The 26,617-nt window shown below is 60.1% G+C and overlaps 1 protein-coding gene across 17 annotated transcripts in view; it reads left to right on the forward strand.

Annotated features, from left to right (window-relative positions):
* Window positions 1-26,400, forward strand: part of DAB2IP (DAB2 interacting protein) — a 194,313-nt gene extending 167,913 nt beyond the window's left edge. For 11 of the 17 annotated variants that reach the window (XM_073806523.1, XM_073806521.1, XM_073806528.1 and 8 more), the window contains 11 exons: window positions 660-1,214; window positions 4,283-4,424; window positions 4,514-4,658; window positions 7,369-7,605; window positions 9,285-9,486; window positions 11,337-11,515; window positions 13,562-14,429; window positions 15,064-15,216; window positions 17,392-17,588; window positions 22,496-22,583; window positions 23,430-26,400. In XM_073806523.1, coding sequence (XP_073662624.1) covers window positions 660-1,214; window positions 4,283-4,424; window positions 4,514-4,658; window positions 7,369-7,605; window positions 9,285-9,486; window positions 11,337-11,515; window positions 13,562-14,429; window positions 15,064-15,216; window positions 17,392-17,588; window positions 22,496-22,583; window positions 23,430-23,597 — 2,934 coding nt within the window. In that variant the 3' untranslated portion in view covers window positions 23,598-26,400. Of the gene's footprint in view, window positions 1-659; window positions 1,215-4,282; window positions 4,425-4,513; window positions 4,659-7,368; window positions 7,606-9,284; window positions 9,487-11,336; window positions 11,516-13,561; window positions 14,430-15,063; window positions 15,217-17,391; window positions 17,589-22,495; window positions 22,584-23,029; window positions 23,157-23,429 lie in introns of all 17 variants that reach the window. The other 6 variants (XR_012332659.1, XM_033858528.2, XM_073806522.1 and 3 more) reach the window with 6 other exon arrangements.
* The last annotated feature ends 217 nt before the right edge of the window (window positions 26,401-26,617 follow it).

Genomic DNA, 26,617 nt, shown 5'->3' on the forward strand with positions numbered 1-26,617 from the left:
GGGCCAGAGAACTGAGCACTGGGGTTTTGGGTGCTGGTGTCCATCTGCCTGGAGCTCTTGACCCTCTCCCCCACCCCGGCTGAATCCTGCTCATCCCTTTGAGTCCAGCTTCGCTTTCTGTTCCCTCCTCCAGGCGAGCGCCGCCGGCCCAGGCTGGTGCCCTCCTGTGTTCCTACTGCCCCCAGGCTTCTCCCAGAAGGTTCCTGGGACCCTGACTGTCATCGCTTGCTTCTCTGTCTGCCTCCCTGGCCAGCTTGGCCTGGGCTGAGTCCTGGTCGCCATGACATTACTAAGGAAGGGCCTTAGTGATGGTCTTACCTCTAAGTGACTTTGCAGACCAGCAAACTACAGGGGAGCCAATAAGCGGCTGCCGTGTACCAGGCATTGTGCTAGCTTCTTGCTCTGTACTCGGTTTTAATTCCCAAGGGAATAAAAAAAAGGGAGTTGAGGCTTAGATGGTCACTTGCCCACGGTCAGTGAGCTAGGGCGAGGTAGAGCAGAGATCCAGCCCCATAGCCCCACAGCCGTCAGACTCCAGAGCTGTCCCTCGCCCGGGGCCCGGTCCCTCCAGGCTCCAAGAGCTCTTCCCTGCTACGGGCTGGGCGATGGGCAGGCGGCTGGGCCCCCAGTCACCGCGGCCCCCCTGTGCGTGTGTGCAGGACAACAGCCGGCGCGTGGAGCACATCCTGAAGCTGTGGGTGATCGAGGCCAAGGACCTGCCTGCCAAGAAGAAGTACCTGTGCGAGCTGTGCCTGGACGACGTGCTGTACGCACGCACCACGGGCAAGCTCAAGACTGACAACGTCTTTTGGGGCGAGCACTTCGAGTTCCACAACCTGCCGCCCCTGCGCACCGTCACCGTCCACCTGTACCGCGAGACAGACAAGAAGAAGAAGAAGGAACGCAACAGCTACCTGGGCCTGGTGAGCCTGCCCGCCGCCTCCGTGGCCGGGCGGCAGTTCGTGGAGAAGTGGTACCCGGTGGTGACGCCCAACCCCAAGAGCGGCAAGGGCCCCGGGCCCATGATCCGCATCAAGGCGCGCTACCAGACCATCACCATCCTGCCCATGGAGATGTACAAGGAGTTTGCCGAGCACATCACCAACCACTACCTGGGGCTCTGCGCCGCCCTCGAGCCCATCCTCAGCGCCAAGACCAAGGAGGAGATGGCATCGGCCCTGGTGCACATCCTGCAGAGCACGGGCAAGGTGAAGGTAGGTGTGTGGGCCTCAGGCGGGACCCCACCTCATGTTGCCCCGTGGGAGGCTGGGTGACGTGCTGGATTACCTACCGGTCCCCATGTCCACGTCATGGATTTCAGCTCTGGTGGAGGCACTGGTCACAGCCAGGTGAGTTTCTGAAACCCAAGAGATGCATCGTGGAGGGTGGGGACTTCGTGCTCCTTCGCCATGGTTGGAGCTGATCACAGAGGCGGGGATGGAGCCCCTGGACCGGAGCACACCTTGCAGTGAGGAAATGGGTTTAGGGACTTCACCCACTGCCCCAGAGGGCTGGCCCCTCCCTGAGGCTCGAGGCGAGCAGGCCACGAGGCCCACCTCTGCCGGCACACAGGTCCCAGCAACCCAGACACACACGTTCAGTGAGGTGTTGAGTTTGGGACACATCCCAACAGGTGACCGTCAGGGTGCAGGCCGCTGTCCGAGCCCCAGACTCCCCCGTCACTCCCAATTCACACACATGGGACACAGTCACTATTGCAGCTGTCTGTTTGACAGGCAGCCTGCCACAGCTACAGCCGTCCCCAGCTCCAGAGTCTCCAGGAGCAGAGCTCATCTAAAGCCCTCCAGCAGGCCCTACTTCAGGGCCGGGGCAGGGCCCCTCTCGAGGCCTTTCACCTGCCTCCCCCTGCCAGACCACACCTCAGCCCCACCCACCTGGCTTTGGAGACAGGTAGGCTCCTTCTGGAAGGCTCCACACGCCTACCTGCCCATCGCAGTGGAGTGTGGTTCTGTGGGCCTCGAGGGCACACCTCCCCCTCTCCACCCTGCCCCCTCCCTTGGATGCAGTGGAGAAGGGCTGGACGTGGGGTCCGTCCACACTGCAGAGGCCGTGTGTGCTGGCCCCGGGAGCTGGGCCTCTGCCCTCTGGACGTGGTGTGGTTTGCGGCCTGTGGTGGGGGTGAGGGACTGCCCTGGTCAAGGTCCTGAGCCCTCAGCCTGGGCTTGGGGAAGACACGGGCGGGGCCGGGCCTCAGGTCCGCAGGCAGAGCCCAGGGCACGTGCTCCATCGGGGCCCTTATCCTCTATCTGTTCCCGGAAGGCCCTGGCCTCCTTCGGGCCCTTCAGAGCCCCTGCCTGTTGGGCTCATGGTGTGGGACCAACGCAGGAACAGGGAGGGGCGCTTTCCCGGCATGGGCCCCTTGGGGTCCGGCACTCGGTTCCTCCGCCTTGTTGGACCACCTTCCCCTGCCCCCAGCCTCCGACCTGCCTGGGCAAGGCTGCATGTGGGACCGTCTCTTAATTTCTTGCTTAGCAGTGGGAAGGGGGCTAGAAACTAAGTGAATGGAAGCCGTGCCTCCGGGGGGAGTTCCGGGGAGGCAGCAGGGCTGCAGCAGCATCCTCTCTGTCTCTGTGTCTGTTCTTCCAGTACGTGGCCCCCGAGGGCTGGGCTGGCCTGGGAGTCTGACTCCGACCTGAAGGGACCTTTGCTCATACTCACAGCTGAGACAGAAGAATCAGGGTGCTTATTGTGGAAGGAGGTGGAAGCCAGGGCTGCAGCCTCCCAGTGGGCCCTTAGGTGGGGAGAGCAGTAGGTGGAAGGATAGGAAGTAACTCGGGCTGCTGGCGTGACGTTTGTCCGAACTCTGACCTCTTGGGCACTGATGGGTGCGATGCCTCTCGAGAGCACGTGACGAGGGCCCTGCAGTCCCGGGGGAGGGCTATGTGAGGGGGCACCTGGCACCTTCTCCTTGCCGTCCCCCCTCCCCTCAGTGCGAGGGGAGGAACAGGGCCTGGAAACGAGACTCGGGCCCAGTGTGGCCCAGGTAGCTGTGTGGCCTTGGACAGGTCCCTGTCCTGTTCTGTGCCTCTTCCCCCTTGTTGGGTCCTAGCTCTAAGCAGAGCCCCTCCTCTTCCCCACCTGGGCCTCGCGCCTGCCCTAGGAGTTCAGGAAGCCCTGTGGGCAAGAGCAGAGCAGTACACGCAGTACTTACCTCTGCTGTCGTGTGTTCAGAGAGGGGGCCCTGGAGGTCCCTGTGGTCAGGAAGGGGTCCTCAGGCTGTGTGGTCCCCGGAGAGGCCAACTGCCACTTCCCCCCAGCCCCTCCTGTCTCTCCATTGGCCAGCCAGCCAGGTCTCCGGGACCCAGAGTTCGGTTCTGTATTTCAAGGGCCACTTGTGATTCCAGAGGGGCCCAGAGTTGTGCCCATCGGAGTGAGGAATTTCCAGAGCTCCAGAAGCCCTGGCCCGCACTGGCCAGTGCAGCCTCTGTGCAGGGCGGCCCCTGGCCCGACTGTCACCCTCCTCCGGGTCTCCGACTTCCTGCCTCCTGCCTGCCCTCCCCCCCATCCCCCAAGTCACAAGGCTGGCCGTGGGCGTGAGGAGGCGCAGGCTCCAGGGAGGAGTTTCCACCTGGGTGATGCAGCAGGTTCATCGTGCAGCCTCCCTGCAGTCAGGAGGGAAGGCGTGGGCTCAGGCTCCCTCCTGGGGTCTGCCCGTGAAGCCGCGCCTGGGGCTGAGAGGCTGGTGGGCCGCCTTCCCGCCCAGGCCGAGGTCGGTGCTCTCTCCATCTGAGCACTGGCTCGCTGCCTTCCAGGGCAGCCGGACTGCCTCTGCCTCTCTCTCGTCCTTGCCTGTGAGGCTGCACAGGACGAGCCCATGTCTGGTGTGGGAGACCCCGTCAGAGTAATGGGTGGACAGTGGCAGCTGCTTGTGCGAGGGGCAGAGGGCAGCCCATCTGTCCTCTTCGACACTGATGGCGCTGGGTGGGGGAGTTCTGCTCCCGTCACCCCACCAGGCCTGGGCAGGGCTGAGCAGGGATTTGAGTTCCGCGGGTCCGGCTGTGATACGGGGGCCCATGGCTCCATGCAGCATGCTCTTGCATCCCTGATCCGGTGCCTAGCTCTGATGTGGCCATGGCTAGATGTCCCCCCTCATCAGGCTGCCCTGCCCTCACTCCCAGGCAGCCCCCACCAGTGGGTACCAGTAGCTTGGCAATGGAGCAGCCTCGAGGAGCAGGGGCTCCTGGCCAGGGTGTGGGTCTGGAACCCTAGGGTCCTACCTGCCGAGTCTGCTCAGGTCCACTCTCCTCACCTGGCTCCACAGGACTTCCTGACAGACCTGATGATGTCGGAGGTGGACCGCTGTGGAGACGAGCACCTCATCTTCCGGGAGAACACGCTGGCCACCAAGGCCATCGAGGAGTACCTCAAGCTGGTGGGCCAGAAGTACCTGCAGGACGCACTGGGTAGGGCGTGTGGGCCGGCCGGGGGCAGAGGGCAGAGGCGGGGCAAGCTCGCCAGGTCCTCACTGCCGCCTCCTGCCCTCTGGCCGCAGGGGAGTTCATCAAAGCGCTGTATGAATCGGATGAGAACTGTGAAGTGGACCCGAGCAAGTGCTCAGCCGCTGACCTCCCCGAGCACCAGGGCAACCTCAAGATGTGCTGCGAGCTGGCCTTCTGCAAGATCATCAACTCCTACTGGTCAGTGCTGCCTCCGTGCCCTTCTCGGCCTCAGCTGCCCAGGGCCCCCCACCCCTGCGTCTCCCCTGTCCTTCTGCATCCTTCTGTGCAGGTGCCTACGGAGTGCTGGGCTTTGTTCCCTCCGGACAGCTCTGTGAGGGGCTCTCGTCCATCTTCCCCGACTCACGAACGGGAGAGCTGAGGTTTAATAAGGAGAGGAGAGGGGACACGCCCGCACCTCACACGGCTTCAGAGTGGGGCTCTGGGATTGGAAGCCACCCTCTGCCTGACCCCGCTGAGTCTCGCTGGGCTGCCAGGCCCCCGTCCTGGTCCTTTCTGGGCTGTCAGATGTAAGCAGTGTTCCAGAGCGTACAGGCAGGACGTGGTTTGTGCAGTGGTGAGGACCGGACCTGGCAGCCCGTCGCACATGCTTAACAGTGGGCACCAGCTGGTGCTGTTGTAGGTGCTGGGGCTGCCCAGGGAGCCAGACTGACAAGGCCCTGCTCGGGCACCCACCTGGGGTGGGCGGATGGCTTCACCTGGGACTCCTCACCTGTCCGTAGGAGCTGGTGCTCACTTCACAGGCTTGTGATCAGGCCCAGCAGGGGCCTGTGTGGGTGCCTGGACACCAGGTGTGGGCCTCCTGCTGGGGCTGTAGAGGACAAAGGAGGTGGATTGGGCCTTAACTGGGACAGAGGTCCGCGGGCTCCTGGCAGCCCCAGAAAGGAGCAGAGGTGTGCTGAGCCGGCCGCTCGTACAGGACCGCGGTCAGGGCCAGAATCAGTCCCGGGGCCGCTGAGGAGTGCTAGCCTAGCTGCAAGGCTAGCGTCCCAGGCATGGATGTCTGGTGGCGGCTGACCTGGTGCCGAGTACAGCCTCGTCACTGTCCAGGGGACCGTGCCGCCAGCCCCAAGCAGTGGGTATATTTTCACACTGGAGGAGCTGCCAAGGTTTCCTCCTCGGTCACTGCTGCAGCTCAGGACCTGCATCCCGTCCCCATCCAGGTCGCTCTTCTGACCCCATTCCCACCCCCTGACCCCCATCCATACCTCCCTCCTTTCTTTGATCATGTTCTTTCCCGGCCTGGCCTGTATCTGGCTCCCCTCTGCAGCCCTCCTTCAGGTCACCGCATATGGTCGGCTCCCCTCTCCTGGGCACCCTCGCTCACAGCCCCGCTCCCATCAGAGTGCCTGATTGTGCCTGGGTCCAAGTCCATTTCCTGCACACACCCTGAGCGCCCTGGGGGCAGGCAGACTCACCAGCTCGGGCCTGGGCATACAGGAGGGCCCAGGAATGTTCTGCTGCTCCCGAAGGACAGGCAGAGACGGGCCTGCTAGGTGAGCGACAGCCTTGGATCTGGGCAGAGGGAGTGGCCAGAGCCAGTGGGGTGGGCGCCTCCGGCCCAGGGCCCTCTGGCCCAGGGCTACACAGGGTGCTCACCTGGGGCCAGCCTGGCCTCTTGGGCTGAGCTGAAAATGAACCCTGGCACCAGGGGAAGAGGGGCAGCCAGAGAGCCTGAGCTCTGGAACACACTTCCCACCCTTGGGCTAGGCTGTGTTTTCACCCTCTGCCCGCCTGTTCCCAGGGCGGACCGGGTGTGGGACACAGGGAAACATAACCACGGACAATGATTTTCTGTTTCCTCTTTCTGGCGTTTGTAGAGGCCCAGAGGCACCTCTCCGTTCTGAATAAGGCTGTTGATAGATGTTATCACCCAGCGCCTGCCCCCTGCCCAGTCCTGTGCCTGGTACTTCAGAGGCCAGGACTAAAGGTCACCTGCCCTCACTTCCTCTCTAGCCACGTCCTTGTTGGTTCAGCCACATTCACTGCCAGAGTCTGCCGGGCTGGGTGCTGGGCTTGTTGGGCAGAAGCTTTTCAAGCTGATCAAAGCCTCTTAAAGTCTTGGGGGGGTCCCAGCCTTAAGATGGCTCTGAGCTGGCAGGGCAGGCCTTGTTCTTAGTGTGAGAGTGAGGACACCGAAGCCCAGGGAGGGCCAGGCCCTGGGTCAGAGCACCCTGAGCTAGTGACAGAGCCAGGTGGACTCTGGCTTCAGGGAGCGCCCATCTTCTAGGGTGAAAAGATAGGAAGGCCACTTAAAGCTTGGCCTGGTGGGGCCTCCCTGTGGCGGGGGTGGGGGGGACGCCCAGAGGAGATAGCCCCCAGCCAGGTGCCGGGAACGTGGCCTGCACTCACCCCAGGTCCGCCTGGGGAGGCCACTGCCTCCATTTCCCTCCCCACTGAGAAAGTAGAGAGCCGTGTCCTCACCCTGTGGTTAGGATCCAGCCATCTTCTTGATCACCCCGAGCTCTGCTGAAAACCTCTAACTCTATAACGTTATTTGCGTGAAGGGAGTAAGTCTCAAAAGGCAGGGATGGGAACCAAGGAGTGGTGGTCTGTTCCTCCTGTGTTTTCCTCACTCTCCCCTAGGCCCTGATGCCTGCCGTGTGGGGAGGGGGGTGAAGCCCTCTGGGAGCTCGCCCTCACTGCCGGCTCCCCCGTGCCTGTGTCCCACCCCACTCAACCCCTTGGGGAGAGATCCACCTGACTGTGGCCCGGGCGACCCTGCTCCTGTGCCTGCCCTGTGCTCTTCCTGTGCCGGCTCACACAGCCCTGATCGTGGAGCAGGGCTGGAACTCGGTTCCATTGGACCCAGAACCGGGTCCCTGCTCTGCCCCCTCCGGTCCCGGCGCCCTGCCTGACGGCCGGCCCCCCCTCGTGTGTCCTGGCACAGTGTCTTCCCGCGGGAGCTGAAGGAGGTGTTCGCCTCGTGGCGGCAAGAGTGCAGCAGCCGTGGCCGGCCGGACATCAGCGAGCGGCTCATCAGCGCCTCCCTGTTCCTGCGCTTCCTCTGCCCGGCCATCATGTCGCCCTCACTCTTCAACCTGCTGCAGGAGTACCCCGATGACCGCACCGCCCGCACACTCACCCTCATAGCCAAGGTCACCCAGAACCTGGCCAACTTCGCCAAGTGAGTGCCACGTCCCCCGACGGCAGGGTCCGCCCCAGAGCTGGGCCGTGCGGCAGGCCAGTCCCTGCTGTCCTCAGTCCTTCCCCGCACCCCAGCTCCCCTGCTGAACGTACATGCCGCTGTGGTATGTTTCCGTGTAATTTTCAAAGGGGAGAAGACAAGCTATTTTTTCCTTCTGCTGTTTTTTTTTTTTTTTGGCGGTACGCGGGCCTCTCACTGTCGTGGCCTCTCCTGTTGCGGAGCACAGGCTCTGGACGCGCAGGCTCAGCGGCCATGGCTCATGGCCCCAGCCGCTCCGCGGCATGTGGGATCGTCCCGGACCGGGGCACGAACCCGTGTCCCCTGCATCGGCAGGCGGACTCTCAACCACTGTGCCACCAGGGAAGCCCCCTTCTGCTTCTTTGAATGAACATTTTATCATAAGGATTCTCCCATGTACTTACCATTCATACGCTTGGTTTTGAAATGAGTGACTAATATGCCTTTGAGGGACAAGGGCCTGTGTCTCCTGAAGCCGACCCCTGTGGTTGGGCACCCGGCTTGCTTCAGATTGGCCTTATCTAAGGCTGCCAAGGACGTCTTTGCTAGTGAAGCACTTCAGTGTTCTCGCTGTACCTTAGAGGGAGTGGGTGGAAACGGAAGGGCTGGGTCATCAAGGCGCTCTCAGGAGGTGTCGATGGAGCCCCCCTCTGGGCCTCCTCTGGGCCCGGCCTGCCCTCCGGGAGACAGCCCTACAGCAGGGGAGAGAGCGGGTGGACGTGGGCACGTGGACTCGCAGGAGGGCCCTGCGCTTCTTGGGAGAGGAGAGAAGGAGGCTTCCTAAAAGACGTTCTCCCCCAACTGCGTGTCAGGACGAAGGGCAGCCGGGGCAGACAGGCCCGGGAGGGACCAGGCACTGTGCAGTCCCTGAGTCAGCAAGTACCAGGCTGGGGGAGGTGGGAGATGAGACCCAAGAGGAAAGCAGGGGCTTTTGAAGGCCAGGCAGGGCCTTGGAGCGAGGGAGAGGGTGAGAGTCCTACAGAGTTCAGCCTGACAGCAGTGGGGCCAGGGGGTGGAGGGGGCGGGACTGGCAGGCGAGAGGCTGGGAGAAGAGCAAAATTACGCTTCTGGTAACAGCAAAGGGATGGAAGTATTGGGCCCGGGAGGTGACGATGCTGGAGGCACTGCTGCGAGGTCACGGGGTGATTAGAAGGTAAGGTCAGCAGCCTGGCCAGCGGTGGGGGAGGCACGGGGGGAGCTGACCACGGCCGGGCTCCTCGTGCAGCTCTCTGCTGGGTGGTGGCGTCTCCCCTTGGGGCAGGGAGCCCCGGAGGAGGGCGCAGGTTCGGGGTGCCGGAGATGACCGCAGACCTGGCCAAGCTGAGGACGAAGGGGGAGGTGCCCGTGGTGGAATGTGTCTGAAAGCTCAGCAGAGAGACCTGGCCGGGCATGGATTGAGAGTCGCCTACGCACCAGGCCATTGCCGTTTGGGGGAAAAGAGGAAGGAGATTGTGACTGCCAGCGAATGGGGAGTGAGGGCCACGGAACCTTCCAGGTCCTGTGAGAAAAGGCCCAGAAAGGGTCTCTAGCCTTAGCCATGAGGGCCCTGAGCCAGAGTGGATTGGCTGGCTGGGGAGTAAGTGGCGAAGGGGGGCTCCTGGGCGGGGCCCAGGGCACTCACCCCGTCTGCTCGGCTCCAGGTTTGGCAGCAAGGAGGAGTACATGTCGTTCATGAACCAGTTCCTGGAGCACGAGTGGACCAACATGCAGCGCTTCCTGCTGGAGATCTCCAACCCCGAGACCATCTCCAACACGGCCGGCTTCGAGGGCTACATCGACCTGGGCCGCGAGCTCTCCAGCCTGCACTCGCTGCTCTGGGAGGCCGTCAGCCAGCTGGAGCAGGTGCCTGTGCACCGGGCTGCAATGGGCGGAGGGCGGGCCGAAGGCCACCAGAGCTGCCTCAGGCCGCTCCAGCTCCCAGAGTAGCCAGGGGCTCAGAGGGTTCGCCTGTGCGGTGCAGATCAGTGGCCCTGCCGGGCGCCGGAGCCCGAGGGTCCAGCCCAGGCCCTGTCAGCGCTGGGGATCTCGGGGCCCACTTCCTCGGTGGGGAGCGCCGTGTTCCCGCGGCAGCCCCTGCCCAGGGGAGCTCGCTCTGTACAGGGGCTTCGGCTGTGGCGTAGTGGATGGAGTCCACTGCTGAGGGTGTGCTCCCTGCCTCCGACAAGTGTGATCAGGGTTAGCTGCTTCTCTGAAAATGTCCTTGCTCTGAGTTTTAAGGCCACCGATATGAAAAAGAAGACTGAAGATTCCACACCTCCACGTGTCAGGCAGGAAGTTGCAAACCTTTCCAGAATTGCCCTTGGCCATCAGTTGAAATGGTTATTCCCTAGACATCTCTGACATTGCTGCAGCCACCGTGGCCTGGGTTCCACTGTCCCAAGCAGCCCCAGCTCGCACAGTGAGCAGGTTCTTGGCAGCAAGGGCTAGGCCTGCCAGGATCCACTTCCAGAACATCTGCTTTCCAGGGCTCTGTGGGACCATCTTACAAAAGTAGCTCCTGCTGAACCGGGACTGGAAGGTCCCTAGGGGTGACCACCTAGGGCGCTCTGGTGTGTAGGCTTCCAGGTACATCTGTGCATGTGTTAAGTACACACACAGGCAAAGTCCTTTCCCTTTTTGTTAAAGTGAGAACTTTGTGTGCAGTGCTGCATGCGTTTCTCACTCCTCCGTCATCGGCATCTTTTCACGACAGTACGTGCCACACCGCCACTGTGACCTTTCTAATGGCACAGACTGTCCTGTCATGTGTCTGCACCATTTAGTTTACTGGACGCTCAGATTAGGCCCAGCTTTTAACTACAAACATGCTGTTGCAGTCATTTCTGCTCCTTTATGTCCGTTGCCCTTTGGCTCCGAGAGACCCAGGAGGGAGAAATGGAAATGAGGGCCAAGGGCTTCTCTCCCTCCACTGCTGCCAACACCATTCAGTCTACGGCCACCACTTAACTGAGCGCCTGTGCCCTGCCACCGTCTTCCATGTCTGCGCAACCAGGCGGGAGCTACAGAAGTTGCAGCAGGATTGAAAGTCAAGCTGTTTGCCGCTCACGTCTCTTCTCTGTTGACTACACGAGTTTTCACACTTTCTTTTTGCACAAAGCCCTAGATGGAAGCTGGGGCATAAGCCAGGGGAAGGCAGAGTCCCCCGTCCCCAGCCCGGAACGCTTAGCACCATCGGTCTAAACCAGGATAGCGAGGTTTAGCCAGCCCAGGTGCCACTGTCTGCCTGACAGGCGTGTGGTGGTGCCTGCCTGGTGCCTGGGCTGTTGCCCCTGGGGCTCAGGTGTCAGAGTGGGTCAGGGCCCAGCCCACCCGGTGGAGTAGATGACATGGGAGGGAGCCATCCCCGAGCCAAGCCTCGCAGGTGGGGAGGGTCCGGGATTCCGTGTGGCCTGTCCTCTCTGGGGGGGAACTGAGGTAGGACAGACTGGGGTGAAAGGCTTGGACTAGGTTAGCGTTTCTCCCTGTGGGCCTCGCACCCTGTCCCAGAAATATGTGGGGAGCTGGTAAAAACGTCATTTGCGATTTCTGGGCTCCCTGCCGCATCCCAGACCTGCCGGATCTGACCTGCATGGGAGGGCGGGCCTGCATTTCTGACTGGCTCTTTAGAAGTTTTGAACACAGTGGCTACAGTGCACTTGGCCTCCACAGGCAGCCCCAGTGGGTCACACCTGCCTCTTGCTGTGTTTTTGCAGAGCATCGTATCCAAACTGGGGCCTCTGCCTCGAATCCTGAGGGAGGTGCACACGGCACTGAGTGCCCCAGGCAGTGGGCAGCTTGCGGGGACCAACGACTTGGCCTCTACGCCCGGCTCTGGCAGCAGCAGCATCTCAGCGGGGCTGCAGAAGATGGTGATCGAGAACGACGTCTCCGGGTAAGAGCCGCCGGGCATGCTGGGTGTTGCGGGGTGCCTGTTCAGACAAGGCGCAGCCACCTGCAGTCTCATGTGGGGTGGAAGGTACCTGCGCTGGCGTTTATAAAACAAGCTGAATGAGACTTGGGTGTGTTTTTCAGGCCCTAAGTAGTGAAGTTCTGTTTGGGAAAAATCAGGAAAGGCTTCTTGGAGGAGGTAGTGCTATAGTTTGGAGCTTAGGAAAAAGTAATACCTCCATTGGTGGAAAAGGCGTTCTAGGCAGAGGGACTAGCACAGATAAAGGCCTGGAGAAAGACAACCCATCTTTTGTTGAAGAACAATTACTGGTCCCAAACACTTCCACATCACTGGGTTGTATGTGTTTCCTGGACCTGAATCAGAATCTCCAGAAGTGACGCTCCAGGGTGTGTGTTTTCAGGAGGAGCTCAGGTGACTGTAAGGCTTAGAGGCTGGGAGCCTGGGAAACTAGAGAGGTGCTGAGGCCCAGCTCTTGCTCTGAGCCCCCAGCCCTGGGACGAGTGCCCAGTAAATAAAACAACAGTGGAGGGGGAGGCAGAGTGTCCTCTGAGTGATGACATCAAAATGAGGACCTTGGCGTTTACAGTGAACTATTTATGGTGCAGTTGTACCCTCGCCTCCTCCACCAGGGTCATCTTGGACCAGCCAGTGAGGATGAGGCTGGAGCAGCAGAGTTGGGAGCTCTCTGGTTCTGAAATGGTGGCAGCAGCAGGCTTTTAGCAGGCGAGGGCGTTGAGATCAAGGACCTGGGGATGTGGTGCGAGGGACTGGAGGCCCAGGGGGAGGCGGGAGATGCAGAGACCTTGATGCCCCTTCTCGGGTCCCTCTAAGTCTTGAGGGGCCGTTCATACAATCTTCCAAGTGAGGCAAAGCAGAGATTCAGGTGGGGAACGCACCTTAGCCGAGTGGTGGCTCGAGAGGTGTCCGGGCACATGGGTTCTCAGGAGACCTGACCTGGGCGTGTGGAAGGACGGCCCAGGCCCATGGCTCGTCTGGGTTTCTCCCGGCTCCACCTGCTGCCCTTGTCCACTTCCTCTCGGCCCACAAGTGCTGTGGCCCTGAGTGGCCGCTACCTGCCCTGCCTAAGTCCCATCACCTGGGACTTGGCACTTGCTCACCATCCCAGGCTAAGCCAACTCTTTTCTAAGCCCATGTTGAACCCCCAAGTTCTTGCTGCCTCTAGCCCACTCAGAGCCCTGTTCACCCCCGCATTCTTCCCTCCAAAGCCCACCTGGCTTTGTGCCTCCTTCCAAGGAGTTGGCTTCCAGGGAGGGGCCAGGGAGAGTCTGGGAGTCTGGGTTGGGGGTGAGGGTATGGCCTGCCACGGCAGGTGCAGGCCCTCCCCGCCTGAGTCACGCCCGGAGGAGCCTCCTCTGATTCCTTGCTTCTGCCGGAAGCGCCAGCCCCCGCCTGCCAGTCAGACGGGTGGCAGCAGGAGGCTGCAGGTGGAGGCTTCTCTCAGCACAGGCCCCCACCTGGTTACCAGTGTGACTAGGAGCAGAGGGAAGAGGCAGAGGGAGCCCCCGTGGCTTTGAAGCCCTAGTTCTCGGTGCAGGACCCTGGGATAGCAGAGAGCCACTGCGTCGTGGGTTTGGATTTAGTCAGAGGGCTTTTCCAGAACACTTCAGGCCCCAGTACCTACTGTCCCAAGATGCAGCTGAGCAGGGAAAGGGCCTGCCAGGCCGCCTGGCCTGACCCTAGGAGCGCGGGTCCCTAGTGCAGAGGTTCCGTGCTGGAGCAGCCGTCAGCCCCTCGCCCTCGTGGTGGCTTCTGCCAGGGTCAGCTGCCCGGGCTGTGGTTTGGTTTTGCAGCTGCGCCACTGGGCCCCGGGACTCTCCCACTCTCACTACCCCCACACCACCTCCCCTCCCCTGCCTTCCCTCTTCTCCCCTCCCCTTCCCCCCACCCTGGCTCAGGCCGCCGGGTGGGCGGCAGGTTGGCGGGGGCTCTCGGTTGGGACCCGCCTTGGCCGCATTCACAGTTCTTCTCTTCCCCCTTCTTTCCCTGTGTGTGCTTGTCTCCCTGCAGTCTGATAGATTTCACCCGGTTACCGTCTCCAACCCCCGAAAACAAGGACTTGTTTTTTGTCACAAGGTCCTCCGGGGTCCAGCCCTCACCTGCCCGCAGCTCGAGTTACTCGGAAGCCAACGAGCCTGATCTTCAGATGGCCAACGGTGGCAAGAGCCTGTCCATGGTGGACCTCCAGGACGCCCGCACGCTGGACGGGGAGGCGGGCTCCCCGGCGGGCCCCGACGCCCTCGCCGTCGACGGGCAGGCACCTGCAGCTCAGCTGGTGGCCGGGTGGCCGGCCCGGGTGGCCCCAGTGAGCCTGGCAGGGCTGGCCACGGTGCGGCGGGCAGGCCAGACGCCGAGCACAGCGGGCACCTCGGAGGGCGCGCCGGGCCGGCCCCAGCTGTTGGCGCCGCTCTCCTTCCAGAACCCTGTGTACCAGATGGCGGCCGGCCTGCCGCTGTCTCCCCGTGGCCTTGGCGACTCTGGCTCCGAGGGCCACAGCTCCTTGAGCTCCCACAGCAACAGCGAGGAGCTGGCAGCTGCCGCCAAGCTGGGAAGCTTCAGCAGCACCGCCGGGGAGCTGGCGCGGCGCCAGGTGTCGCTGACTGAGAAGGGTGGGCAGCCCCCGGGGCCGCGGCAGAACAGCGCCGGCCCCCAGCGGAGGATCGACCAGCCGCCGCCCCCACCCCCGCCGCCGCCTCCCGCGCCCCGCGGCCGGACGCCACCCACCCTGCTGAGCACCCTGCAGTACCCGCGGCCCTCGAGCGGGACCCTGGCGTCGGCCTCGCCCGACTGGGCTGGCCCCGGAGCCCGGCTGCGGCAACAGTCCTCCTCCTCCAAGGGCGACAGCCCTGAGCTGAAGCCTCGTGCGGTGCACAAGCAGGTCAGTACTGCCGGCGCCGGGGGCGGCCTGAACCCGTGTTGCGCTGCTCCTCCTGGCCGTGTCATCGCCACCTGCACCCGCTGCCATCCCATGCTGAACGATGCCCCACTCGTCCCCATCCCCCCAGCCTGTGCACCCCCCGGCCCCTCCCCCGGCCCCACCGGCTCCTGCCTGCGTCCTGTGGACCAGGGACACTGCGGCCCGGGGGTCCCTCTGCCAGTTTCCTCAGAGACAGCTGGGGTCAAGGAGGAAGAGGGAGGGGTCCGTCCATGTCCAGCTCCAAGCCTGTTAAAGCCCGACCCAGGGTAGGGGTTGACGTGGCCCCCAGGCCCCCTCCTGCTCTGAGATGGCCTCCAGGGCTGTACACGCAGTAGGGTAACAGATGTGCTGTGGGCCAGACACTGACCTGCCGGGCCAGGTCCACTCGCTCTCGCTTGGGCGGCAGAGAGCCACGCTCAGGAGGCCACCCGGGCTCCCGACTCTGCTTCAGGCCACCTGGAGTTGCCTGGGCCGGGGGCTGCTTCAGACGTGCCCAGTCAGCTAAAGATTCCCTCTGAGCCACTTGTCCCTGGGGCTCACCCAAGGCCACCCCCCACCCCTCTCTCCAGCCCCTCACAGCTGTGTTTCATCGCAGGGCCCTTCACCCGTGAGCCCCAATGCCCTGGACCGCACGGCCGCCTGGCTCTTGACCATGAACGCACAGTTGTTAGAAGACGAGGGCCTGGGCCCAGACCCGCCCCACAGGGATAGGCTCAGGAGTAAGGAAGAGCTCAGCCAAGCAGAAAAGGTAAAGCTGGACCCTGGCAGCTCGGGGCAGGGCGGGCTGCCTCCCCGAGGTGGCTGGCAGAATTCTCTCCCCTCGAGCCCTGAATTCCCACACATGGCCAGTCCCCTCTCAACCCCTGGTCCCACGTGAGGACAGCCGTCAGTGGAATTTGGAGGATTTAGCTTAAACCTGAGGTTTCCTACATGGGCTGCATGTGAGACCCACCCAGGAATCGTATTGAATCCAGACCCCAGGAGGCACCTTCCCTAAGTGACTGGGCAGCCGAGCTTCTGAGCATCTGGGACTTGAGGAGAATCCAGGACCTGGGGGGTCAGGGATGCCTGAGAGGTGCATGGAGACCCTTGGGGGGAGCCTCACGCATGAAGAGGCAGAGGCACGGGTCCTGGCGACAGCAGGGAGGCACCCCGGCCAGGCCCCTCCGCTCTGGGATTGTGCCTGCCCACGGCCTGGCTTTCCCCCAGTCCCCGTCTCCACCAGGGTCTGGGAGAGAGAGCCAGGGAGGGGTGATGTCAGATTGCTACCGAGATGTTTTCTTCTTTCCAGGGGAAAAATATTGGTCCTAAAACATCCAAATCCCACCCCCAACGTACATCTAGTATTTGGGTGAGCAGTGGGGTGCTTCCGTTCTCCACGATTCTTTTAGTTATTGTGGCAGCTGCCCTGGATCCATGGCCGATCCGCATCTCCTCCTGGAGGCCAAAGCCCAGGTTGACACAGGACCAGTGCAAGGCCCCCCAGAACAGCAGCCACTTCCCCCACTCACCGTGGGTGCCCTCGCCCCTCTCGGCCCCAGGAAAGCCTGTAGCAGCCTCTCGGGCGAGGGCACGCAGGGCGGGGTGTCCGCTCTCCCTCCCGCTGGCCTGGGGTCAGATCCACGTCCATGCTGCATTCCGCTGCCTCCACCATCCCCTTGGTCCACTGCATCCACCTGCTTTCACCATTATTGCGTGAACGGGACCAGGGGACATGGGGCACAGTGCTCCAAGAGCCAGAGTTTGGCTGGGGAGCAAGGAGGGCCAGCTTCACCCCAGGCTCCTTGCGTGAGTCTGGGGCCAGGCTCTGCGCTTTTCTGAGACTACCTACCTTCCCATCTGTGAATTACAAGGAGTGCCTGAACGATTTCAAGGGTCAGGCTGCAGCTGGAGTGTTCTCTTTCCTCGTGCCTTGGCCCAGTGAGCTGCTGTTTCTCTCTTTCTTTGCCATTAACCCTCGCAGGCAAATCCTGGAGTTCCCTTGAGCTCCTTGAATACCTGGTCCTGCCTCTGTCAGGGAGGGCCCTCCCGACCCCACTCTGACCAGCCGTGCAGGAGACCTAGGATGGGGCTGTTTCTCCCAGAGCTGGGCTCTCCTCTGGGGCCAGCTTTGCTTCAGGAGTTACATTTGCTGCCTCCTGGCCTCTGGGCAGTCCTTTGCTGATGAGTGAATTGGCTCCCGATGCCCGAGACTCAAGGAGAGGCCCTTCCTGCCTTCCCCATTCCCTGTATTCTCACAGCACCCGGCGCCCAACCTCTCCAGCCCCTTGATTCGGGTGTTGACCCTGCCTCGCTCTCTGTTCAGCTCGCACAGCCTCCCAGCTCACTGCTTCTCTCGCCGCTTTATACATCCCTCCTCCTCCCTGAAGGCCGAGAGTGCTGGGCTGAGTCAGATCCAGAAAGCCCTAGACCACTGCCTTTAATCTCTTCCCCTGACTTCCTATGCGACTTGCCACGGCTTCAGGGTCAAATCGAGTCTGGGAGGCTAGGATCTCACCGCATCAGTCACTGTGCTCCCCATGTGATTGGGTCATTTGCCTTCTGGGTCTCAGTGTCCCCTCCTGTGGAGCCCCCGTCTCTCAGAGCACTGTCATCTCCTTAATGTACCCAAGAGGTTTATAACTTTTTTTTATTATGAAAAGCTCAAGACCTTTACTTCTGAGGTCTGGTTTGAGTCTTCATCTGCCTCCTAGCTGTAGGTTGGGCTGGCGGGTGGGAAAGCCCCGGATGGGGGCCAGGCATCGAGTGTCACTGGCCCCCTCTCCCTGGGCGTCTCCCCGCTGTGGGAAGAGGACTGAGATAGATGGTGATGGGCCCTGAGGCATTCCGAGCCGGGCTGCCTCCCATCCTGTGCCCCTGCCCGGGCTCACGAGGCTGTGCTCTCTGTCCTGGGTGCTGTGCCCGTGGCGCGCCGCCCTCCTAGCAGGACCTGGCAGTGCTGCAGGACAAGTTGCGAATGTCCACCAAGAAGCTGGAGGAGTATGAGACCCTGTTTAAGTGCCAGGAGGAGACCACCCAGAAGCTGGTGCTGGAGTATCAGGCGCGGCTGGAGGAGGGCGAGGAGCGGCTGCGACGGCAGCAGGAGGACAAGGACATCCAGATGAAGGGCATCATCAGCAGGTGAGCGCGGCCGCCTGTTACTGCTCTGCGCCCGCTTCTGGCCGCATGCGCACCGAGGAGCGGACCTGTCCGCTGCCGTCCAGGAGGCCCGGGATCCGAGGGCGGGGCTGCTCAGCCGCAGGGTGAGCCGAGTGTGGAGAGAGAAGAGCGTCAGAGGCGGTGGGGACAGTGGCACAGGCCCGGAGGCGGGAGGTAGCCCAGAGTGTGGGGGGCCCACACGGTGCAGTGTGTGTCGATGGCGGAAGGTGAGGTTGGCCAAGGCAGCCGCAGAGGGCCTGGGCTCCCTGTAGGGAGTCATGTTTTCTTGCTGCGCACTCACAGGGGAGTTCAGAAGCTGGATGCAGGTGCCAGGAAAGACAGCGAGGGTCCATTCCGGGGCAGGAAAAGGAATGAATGTCAGTTACATGCAGTGGGTGAGGGTGGGAGGGAAGAAGTAGCCAGAATGAGCCCCGGATTTTTACCAAGAGCATCCAGGTGTGTCATGGTGCCAGTTACTGAGATGGGGACCTTTGGAAGAAGAGCAGTTTGGATGGGGCGGGAGAGAGATGATGCCAGTTGTGGATATGTTGAGTTTTAAGGTGCCTGTGGGTTATGCAGGAAGATTTCCAGGTGGGCCATTGACTAATGCTGACTCTCATCCTTACTGGTGGCTCACCTTTATTTCTGTGTTGATTCCCTTCTCTCTCCCACTCTGCCCACGGATAAAGTGGATACACGCTCCTGCATGTCTGCAAGCGGGGAATACAGTCAGGGTGTAGCATTCAGACCAGCCCACAGGGCCCCAGTCGTGGAGTTTACTTCCTTATGACAGTACTGCCAGGCGCAGGAGGAGACCGTGGGGACTTACAGCTTGTTTGTTCACATGGTGCGAGAGCCTGTCATCAGGATAGATCAGCAGGTGTGCAGTAACCGGGATGTTCCCCCACCTGGCCTCATGCTCTGTCCACTGTAAAGATCCTTCCTTAATTCCTCCTGTTCAGACCACCTGTTTCTCTGCTTCTAATTATTGCCTGCTTGATTTACCTGTGGGTTTCTTCTTTATAAAATGGTTAGCATGAGCAGAGGACCTATAACCAGGGTGACTGGAAACCCCCTGTTGACTGAACTTCCAGCTCTGCTCTTGGCTCACCTCATGTGTGTGGTTCCAAGAGAGGAAACACTTTTCATTTAACCACATTCTCATCTTATCTATTCTCTGAGAGGTGCACGCTCTCCTGAATTCAGTAACACATTTATTTCTACTAGCCAAGCCTGGTATTTCCTCCCTGCTGTACACATCAATTAAGTCAATTTGGTTGACAGTGTTGTTCACGTCTTCTATATCCTTACTGGTTTTTCTCTGTACTTGTTTTCTATCAATTATTGAGAAAAGGATAATGAAGTTTCTAATCCTAATTACAGATTTATCTGTTTCTCTTTTCATTTCTATTGGTTTTCACTTTATGTTCACTGAAGCTCTATTCTTAGACACATACACATTTAGGCTAGTTATGTGCTGTTGACGAACTGATCTCTTTATCATTATAAAATCATCTTCTTTATCCCTTGTAATATTCCTTGCTCTGAAATCTACCTTGTTTGATATTAGGACAGCTGCCCTAACTTTCTTTTGATTGGTATTAGCCTGGTATATCCTTTTTCATCCTATTTATACTTTTAACCCAATTATGTCCCTCATTATAAAGTGAGTTTCCGTTACAGACACCTTATTGTTCTTGCTTTTTATCTAATCTGACAGTTTTCTGCCTTTTAATTGGAATGTTTAGACTATTTACATTTAATGTAATTGTCAATATAATTACATTTAAACTTATTATCTTGCTACTTGTTTTCTATTTGTACCATCTGTTTTGTTCCTTTTCCTGCCCCCTTTTAGATTGAGTATTTTTTTTTTTTTTTTTTTTTTTGCGGTACGCGGGCCTCTCACCGCCGCGGCCTCTCCCGCCGCGGAGCACAGGCTCAGGACGCGCAGGCCCAGCGGCCATGGCTCACGGGCCCAGCCGCTCCGCGGCACGCGGGACCCTCCCGGACCGGGGCACGAACCCGCGCTCCCGGCAGGCGGACTCCCAACCACTGCGCCACCAGGGAAGCCCTAGATTGAGTATTTTTTACGGTTCCACTTTATCTCCTTTATTGGCATATTAGCTGTATCTTGTTGTCACTTTAGGGCAGGGGTTAGAAACCTTCTGTAAAGGGGCAGATAATAAGTGTTTAGACTTCGCAGGCCACATGGTGTCTATCGCAACTATGTAACTAATATGCTAAAACTCCGCTGTTGTAGCAGAAGCATGTGCGTGGTGTGGCTGTTTACGGAAACTAGCAGTGGACCCAGTTTTCCCCTTACCCAGGCTGTGATCACAGGGACTCTGATAGTATCTTTTTCTTCTGGCTGATTTACAGTTTTTTTCTTTCTCATCCATTGCCAGCAACGTGATTATGAAGTGCCTTGACATGTTTTCTTCATGGGTTTGTTGAGCTCTTGAATCTGTGGGTGTGGGGTTCCGCCTCCTTAGTCTGTTTTCTGGGACTTTAATTGCATATACATTAGGCTGCTTTACGTTGTCCCACATCTTACTGATGCTCTGCTGTTTCCCTTTTTTCATCTTTTTCCTGTGTTTTATTTTAGATTGTTGCAGTGTCTTCAAGTTCACTAATCGTTTCTTCTTAAGCGTCTAATCTGCCGTTAATCCTATCCAGTATTTTTTCATTTCGGGTGTCGTATTTTTGCCCCTAAGTTTTCAGTTTTCTTTAAATCCCATCCATTTCTTTTCTCATCATGCTCACACGTTCCTCTATTTTCTTGAACGTGTAGAATATATTTATAACAGCTGTATTAACGTCCTCGTCTACTAATTCTATCATCTGACATCTTCTGAGTCTGTTTTTATTGCTTTTCCTCCTGGTCACGTGTTGGTTTTGTTTTCCTGCTTCTCTGCGTGCTTGATGATTTGGGGTTGGATGCCAGACACTGTGATTTTCACGTAGCTGTTGGATGCGTTGTGTTCCTCTCAGTATCTGGGGGCTTTGCTCTGGGACACAGTGACGTTGGAAGGATCGGTTTGATTCTTTGGAGGCTCACTTTTCAACTTCGTTGGGGCGGGTCCTGGACAGGCTTTAGCCTAGGCCTGATCTGGCTTCACTGTCGAGGACTTTCCTGCTGGGGATTCTACGTGATGCCTCCTGTGTTAGTGTGCTTTTCCACACTGCCTAGAGGGATCATGAGCTATTCCTGGGGTGGTTTTGGGTATTCCTTTCCCATGGCTCTTGCCCCAGCCCGGCTATTTTCTCACAAGCGTGCAGAGCAGTCCTCAGCCAGAGCCCCAAGGGGACCCCTCAGGAGATAGGTAGAGTCCTCTCTGCATTTTCTCCTCTCTGGCACTGCCCCCAAAAGCTTGGCTCCCCCACCCTTCCATCCTCCCAGGGTCTCCTTGACTCCACGTGACCCCTTCCCTCCGTTGCTTGCCGGGACACTGCCAGCAGTGGGTGGGGCTCGCTTCGTGTGTTCCCTTCTCTTAGGGGTCACCGTACTGCACTGCACTGCCTGCTTTTCAGTGTCTGGAAACCTTTGTTTTCATATATTTTGTCCAGTTTTCTAGTTTGGTTTTTTCTTAGGGCAGGAGGTTAAATCCAGTGCCTGTTTGTTATTCCACCATAGCTGGGAGCAGAAGTCTCTCCCCCTTCCTCCATTCCTCCCACTCCTGCTTCTCACAGGCTTTGCTCAGTGACGTACCTACCTATGACAAGGAACTTCCCCTCTTGGCGTGAGCCCACACCCCTTCCTCCTCAACCCCTGATCCCATTGGCTTTTCACGACAGCCCTCTGTGGTAGCTGCCCCAGCACATTGACCTCCCTGTGAATCTGCTGTGAAATGGACGAAGTGCTCGCCTGGGGGCTAGATGCTCTGCTGCTCTGGAGAAGTTGTGCGGGTAGAGACGGAAATAAAGCAGTAGGTGAACTCCTCTGAGAAGAGGGTAGAGCAGGAAGAGTGGCCGCGGAGGCAGAGCCCTGTGGAGCCCTGACAGCCTAGGGGCAGACAGGACAAGGCCTCTGCAGAGCAGTGGCCTGGGAGCTAGGATGCAAACCCAGAGAGCATGGGGTCTGAAAGCTGAAGGAAGAGAGTAGGAAGGTGGGAGTGATCAGCAGTGACTGACAGGTACGTGGGAGACAAGCAGGCTGAGACCTGAAAGGGTCTCGGGGAAGGAGCAGCTGGCCACAGGCCCCCGCTGGCCCTAGTTCCGAGCTTCTGTGGATCGTGGTCCTCGCGTCTTCCCTGCTCATTACCCAGGCGGCAGGCCTTGCTTGTCCTTCAGCTGTCCAGTTCAGTGCGTCCACCCCCACCCCCAAGACAGCCAGCCGCTTCCTGTTCTCTGTCCCCATGGCCCACAAGCTGCCCACTGCAGAGCGTGGTTACCTTCTCCCTGCCTGTGTCCCTACTGCCTTGCGACCTCGAGTGCCCGGCACAGCCTCAGTGAATACGGGGTGGGTGGAGAAAGCTCTAGAGCCTCGCAGGGCCTTTGTTTCCCACTCAAACCACAGGTCTCATGATGTTACACCACCTGCCTGGCTCTGGGGTGTGGTGAGGATCTAACACCCACTCCCACCCCTGTGGCTCCTGGAAGAACACCAGGAAAGCGGCAGCCCCAGGGACTTCTGGGGGTTTGGGAACAGAATCTGGGGCGGGTGAAGCATAAGGAAGGAGCAGGCTCAGCCTGTGTCAGTTGTCGGGGGCCAGCTGGAGGGCCTGTGTCCCAGGCAAGTGTGGGAGGTGAGTCTATGGCCCAAGGAGGGGCTCTCCTAGTATGCCCCCTCTGTGCAGGGGTGATGGTTTGTTCCCACCAGGCCCCGCACTCACCTCCTCACTTGCACCCTCAAATGCCAGCCTGACTGTCCTTGTCTCTGGTAACAGGTTGATGTCAGTGGAGGAGGAGCTGAAGAAGGACCACGCGGAGATGCAAGCAGCTGTAGACTCCAAACAGAAGATCATTGATGCCCAGGTGTGGGGCTCTGGCCTTTTGGTCAGCCACGGGTGTCAAAGGACCTGGGATAAGGAGGGGGTGACTTTGGTTTCTTCACATCCTCAGTCATACCCCACTGCAGAAGCTAAGGAGGATAGGAGATCAGGATCTCTGCTCCAAGAAGTCAGACTTGAGGGTCTCGGTGGACCACAAGCTCACTAGGACAGGCTATGAAAAGGGCGGGGCAACTCCTCCCCTGCAGGGGCAGCTTGGTGGGTATTGCCTTTCACCAGGGTTCCTGACCAAAGAGTGGAAACTGTTGGGAGGGGCATGGGAAAGGCTGGGGGTGACAGCAGGCTTGGGAGAGAGGGAGCAAAGGAGCTCTTGTTCAGAGCTGTGGCTTCCCAACTGCATTGAGAGGGGAGACAGTTAAGAGACTGGCCTCCAGTCTCCTTCACCCAGGTCTGCGCCCTTTTCCTCTCCAGGCCCAGGGCTTGCTCAGTCTGGAAACTGCACAGGCTGACTGGTAGCTGTGGCCTCTGTGTTGTACCTGCCAGTGCACACACACGTGAACAAGCTTGTGCCCGACACTGCTGGGGCTGCTCCCTTTGGGTGAGAAGCAGATGATGAGGTAGAGACATGAGGAAGGCGGGCGCAAGGAGGTGTTGGTCCATGATGGCAAGACCGCCTCCTCCCCAGCAGGACCACTGCCACCTCGGTGCCTTTCCCATCCTTCACACGTGGTATCCTCCAGGCCCCCTGCCTTCCCCCTCCCAGTGCTGCTTGTAGGTGGACACAGCTCCAGGGAGATCCCTTTCCGGCACGGACCCCCTTTGGCCCAGGAGGCCATTCCGCGACCCCAGCTGATGCCCTGTTTGCCCACAGGAGAAGCGCATCGCCTCACTGGATGCTGCCAACGCCCGCCTCATGAGCGCCCTGACACAGCTGAAAGAGAGGTACAGCATGCAAGCCCGTAACGGCATCTCCCCCACCAACCCCACCAAATTGCAGATTACTGAGAACGGCGAGTTCAGAAACAGCAGCAGTTGTTAACCTGCCCGAGGAGGGAGGACCATGGTGGCCCAGGGCAGGGTCTCGGCCTGGGGAGGAGCGGCCCCAGCGCAGGGGCAAGAGGCCGAGGCTTGGCGCCTCCCTCCAGCCGCGGTCCAGGAGGCGGCCGCAGAGGGAGCCGCGAGAGACTGACGCAGCGCGCCGGGGCACAGCGGCCCGCTCCCCGAGAAGCGCGTTCGGTGCAGGCCCGAGAGACTGCGGGCTGGGGAGCAGGCACAGGGGCTGCGCAATGTTTCTGTCGGGTGTTGAATTTGGTGTGCGTCACCTTTCCTCCTTGACCTGGCTGAGTGCATGTACCCCCAACCCCTCCCCAGGGGGGGAAATGCCCGGAGAGCTGGAGGGTCGGAGAGCCAGGGGCCTACTCTCGTGGCTTCCCCTCCCCAGGACTGCCAGGCAGCCAGGCCCTGCCCTGTGGGACCTGCCCCTCAGTTCCAGGAGCCGACGGGGCGGTCGGCAGGTGGGGGGGGGCGGGGGGGAGGACGGAGCTGCCGGAGCGCCGGGTCCCCCGCCTATCTCTACCCCGAGCACCTGTCCCTGCATGCGCGGGGACCCTTCCCGGCTGTGAGGAACCGAGGAGTCACCTGCCCCCAGACCCTCCGCCTTCCCGCTCCCGCCCTCCGTCCTTCCCTCCCTAACTTGTTCTGTCAGGTGGACCCAGCGAGGACCGCAGCTCTCTTCTGGGCCCTTGCGCCCGTGGGAAGATCCAGGACCTCCCTCACTTGCCACGTGGGCCCAGGCTGATGCTCTGGGGCTCCCCGAAGACAAAGACCTGGGCAGAGCTGGCCCAGGTGGCACTGCGCGGTGCCAGCCCCTCTCCCGGAGCTAGTGTACCCGGGCACGGTGGCCCTGCAGGGAGTGGCCGGCAGGTGCTCCCCCTGAGAGACAGGCTGAGCTTTCCTGATGGATGGTTAAAGAAAAGTCTAGCGCCCGCAGGCCCTGAGAAGGTGGATAACTGTGATTTTTTTTCCTTTCACAGTATGCATTAGAAACAAAAGCCCGCTTGCTCGCTTGCTGGAACACAGGGGCCTTTTAAATTGAGCGTGCGCACTGCATGGGAAATAGCGGCCCTGGAGGATGTTAGACTTGCTCCCTCTCCAAGACAGCAGCAGCCTGCACCGCCCCGTGTGTGCGGCAGCCTCTGCCTCAGCCCTCCCAGGCCCAGCCGAGGACCAGGCGCTGCAGACAGGGAGGTGCTCACCCGCGGCTGGGGCCGGTTTTCCTCAGCTCTAGGCTGTTCTGTAGCTTATCGGCCCTCCCCGCCCCCCCCTTGCGGGACACAGGTGGGCAGGAGCGTGGGTCTCTCTCGTCCCTCCCTGTTCCCACCCCTGGCCCTGGGGAATCTCAGGCAGGAGCTGGGGCGTTCACCCCGCAGCCAGGAGCCGCCCCGTCTGCCTCAGCCGTGGGAAGCTGGGGAGACCCCTTCCTGTCGCTGGGGCTGGAGACGCTCCACCAGGGCCCAGGTTGCCCCAGAGCCCCCCAGGAAGGGGAGCACGGCGGGGGGCTCGGACCACACTGCGCCCCGTCCTGGGGTGAAACCAGTTAGCCCAGAGACCCGCTTGTGGGGAGAGGGCAGGACCCCCAAGGGTCACAGACCTCAGGAAGGCAGGTCATGGGGGCGGAGGCCTTGCCTCACTCCTCTGGCCACACAGGCAGGGCCTGGCCCCGTGACGTCCTCCTCTGGTTCCCTCTCACCCCCCACCCCCGGCCCCGCCGATGCCTCATTGAGCGACCTCGGACTGAGCGCCTCTTAGCAATACAGGGGGGAAGTTCCCAGGGCCTGGACAGCCGGGCTCAGGAGGCCAGCAGTGGCCGGTGCTGGCGGCCCCTGGCCTGGGTTGGGAGCTCTCAGGCCGAGAGCCTTATTTACTTAGTGCAAAAACTGTAAAAGTGTACAGACTCTTCCCAGATTTTTATCTGAATTGCAAGTCTGACGATTTTTGTAAATGTTCTTGGTGTTTGACTGTAATGTAACTATTTCACCTAATGGTTGTACATAGTCCTTTAGTCCTGGTGCTGCCGAGGGCTGCCCGGGACCGCTGCTCTCCGACGGTTTTTATTTTATTTTTAATCTAGAGAACAGTGCTGGGCAGGAGGCAGAGGTTGTGGATTTGGGTGATGGGGTTTTTCCCTGCCCGTGGCATTTTATCTGTCGGCTGTGCAGCGTGCTCTCTGGGTGGTGGGGACGTGCGACCTGCCTGGGTCACACTGAACCCGTGTCCCTGAGAGAGGAGGAAGGAAGGCATTCCCTGCTCGGGGAGACCCAGGCCCAGCCCTGCTGGAGAAGGCTCTCCCCTCCCCTCTCCTGCCAACACAGGGAGGCCTGACATTTTGCTTAACGTTTATGTTTAGGGTGAAGGAAATGGTCAAACTTCCTGTAAGTGGAGACTCTTTCCGCCTGCCCCGAATGGGGGTGGGGAACCAGGGCCAGAGCTCCAGGCACCCACCCCCACTCCCACCCCGCAGAGCATCTGCCCCAGGGTACACCTCTCCCCCTCCCGCCCCGGCCGTCTGCGGAAGGCAGACCGTCCAGGGAAACGGCCCCTCTTTTCTACACACTCCCCCAAGCCGCCCCCAGCCCCCATTCCACCTCCCTGCCCCCCCTTTTGTAAGTATGTGAAAAGGAAAAAATGCAAATGTTGGCGTCTTGGCTGGAGCGCCTCCCTCCGGTTGTGACTCTAACTGTGTAATAATGTACAGAGAAAGTTGTTGGTGTTCTAAGACTGTGGCTGTGCAATTTCTGTACATTTGCAATTAGAAATATTAAAGATTTATTTAGCTATTTTAAGCCTGACTCGCCTCTCCATTCAGCTGTGTCTCAGGAGCTTTTCCAGGAGTGACTCCTGCATCGTGGCCTGATACTGTTCTTTACCAGCACTCGGTTCACCCTGGTGGCAGTTGTGGTAGGGGAGACCCTGCGTGATCTGGGATTGCCCGTCCTCTTCCGGGCTGGGGTCTCTCCCTCCCCCTCGCTCTGACAAGCGTGGACTTTCTAGGCTCCCAGA

This window comes from Tursiops truncatus, chromosome 6 (assembly GCF_011762595.2).
Source record: "Tursiops truncatus isolate mTurTru1 chromosome 6, mTurTru1.mat.Y, whole genome shotgun sequence".
NCBI lineage: Eukaryota > Metazoa > Chordata > Mammalia > Artiodactyla > Delphinidae > Tursiops > Tursiops truncatus.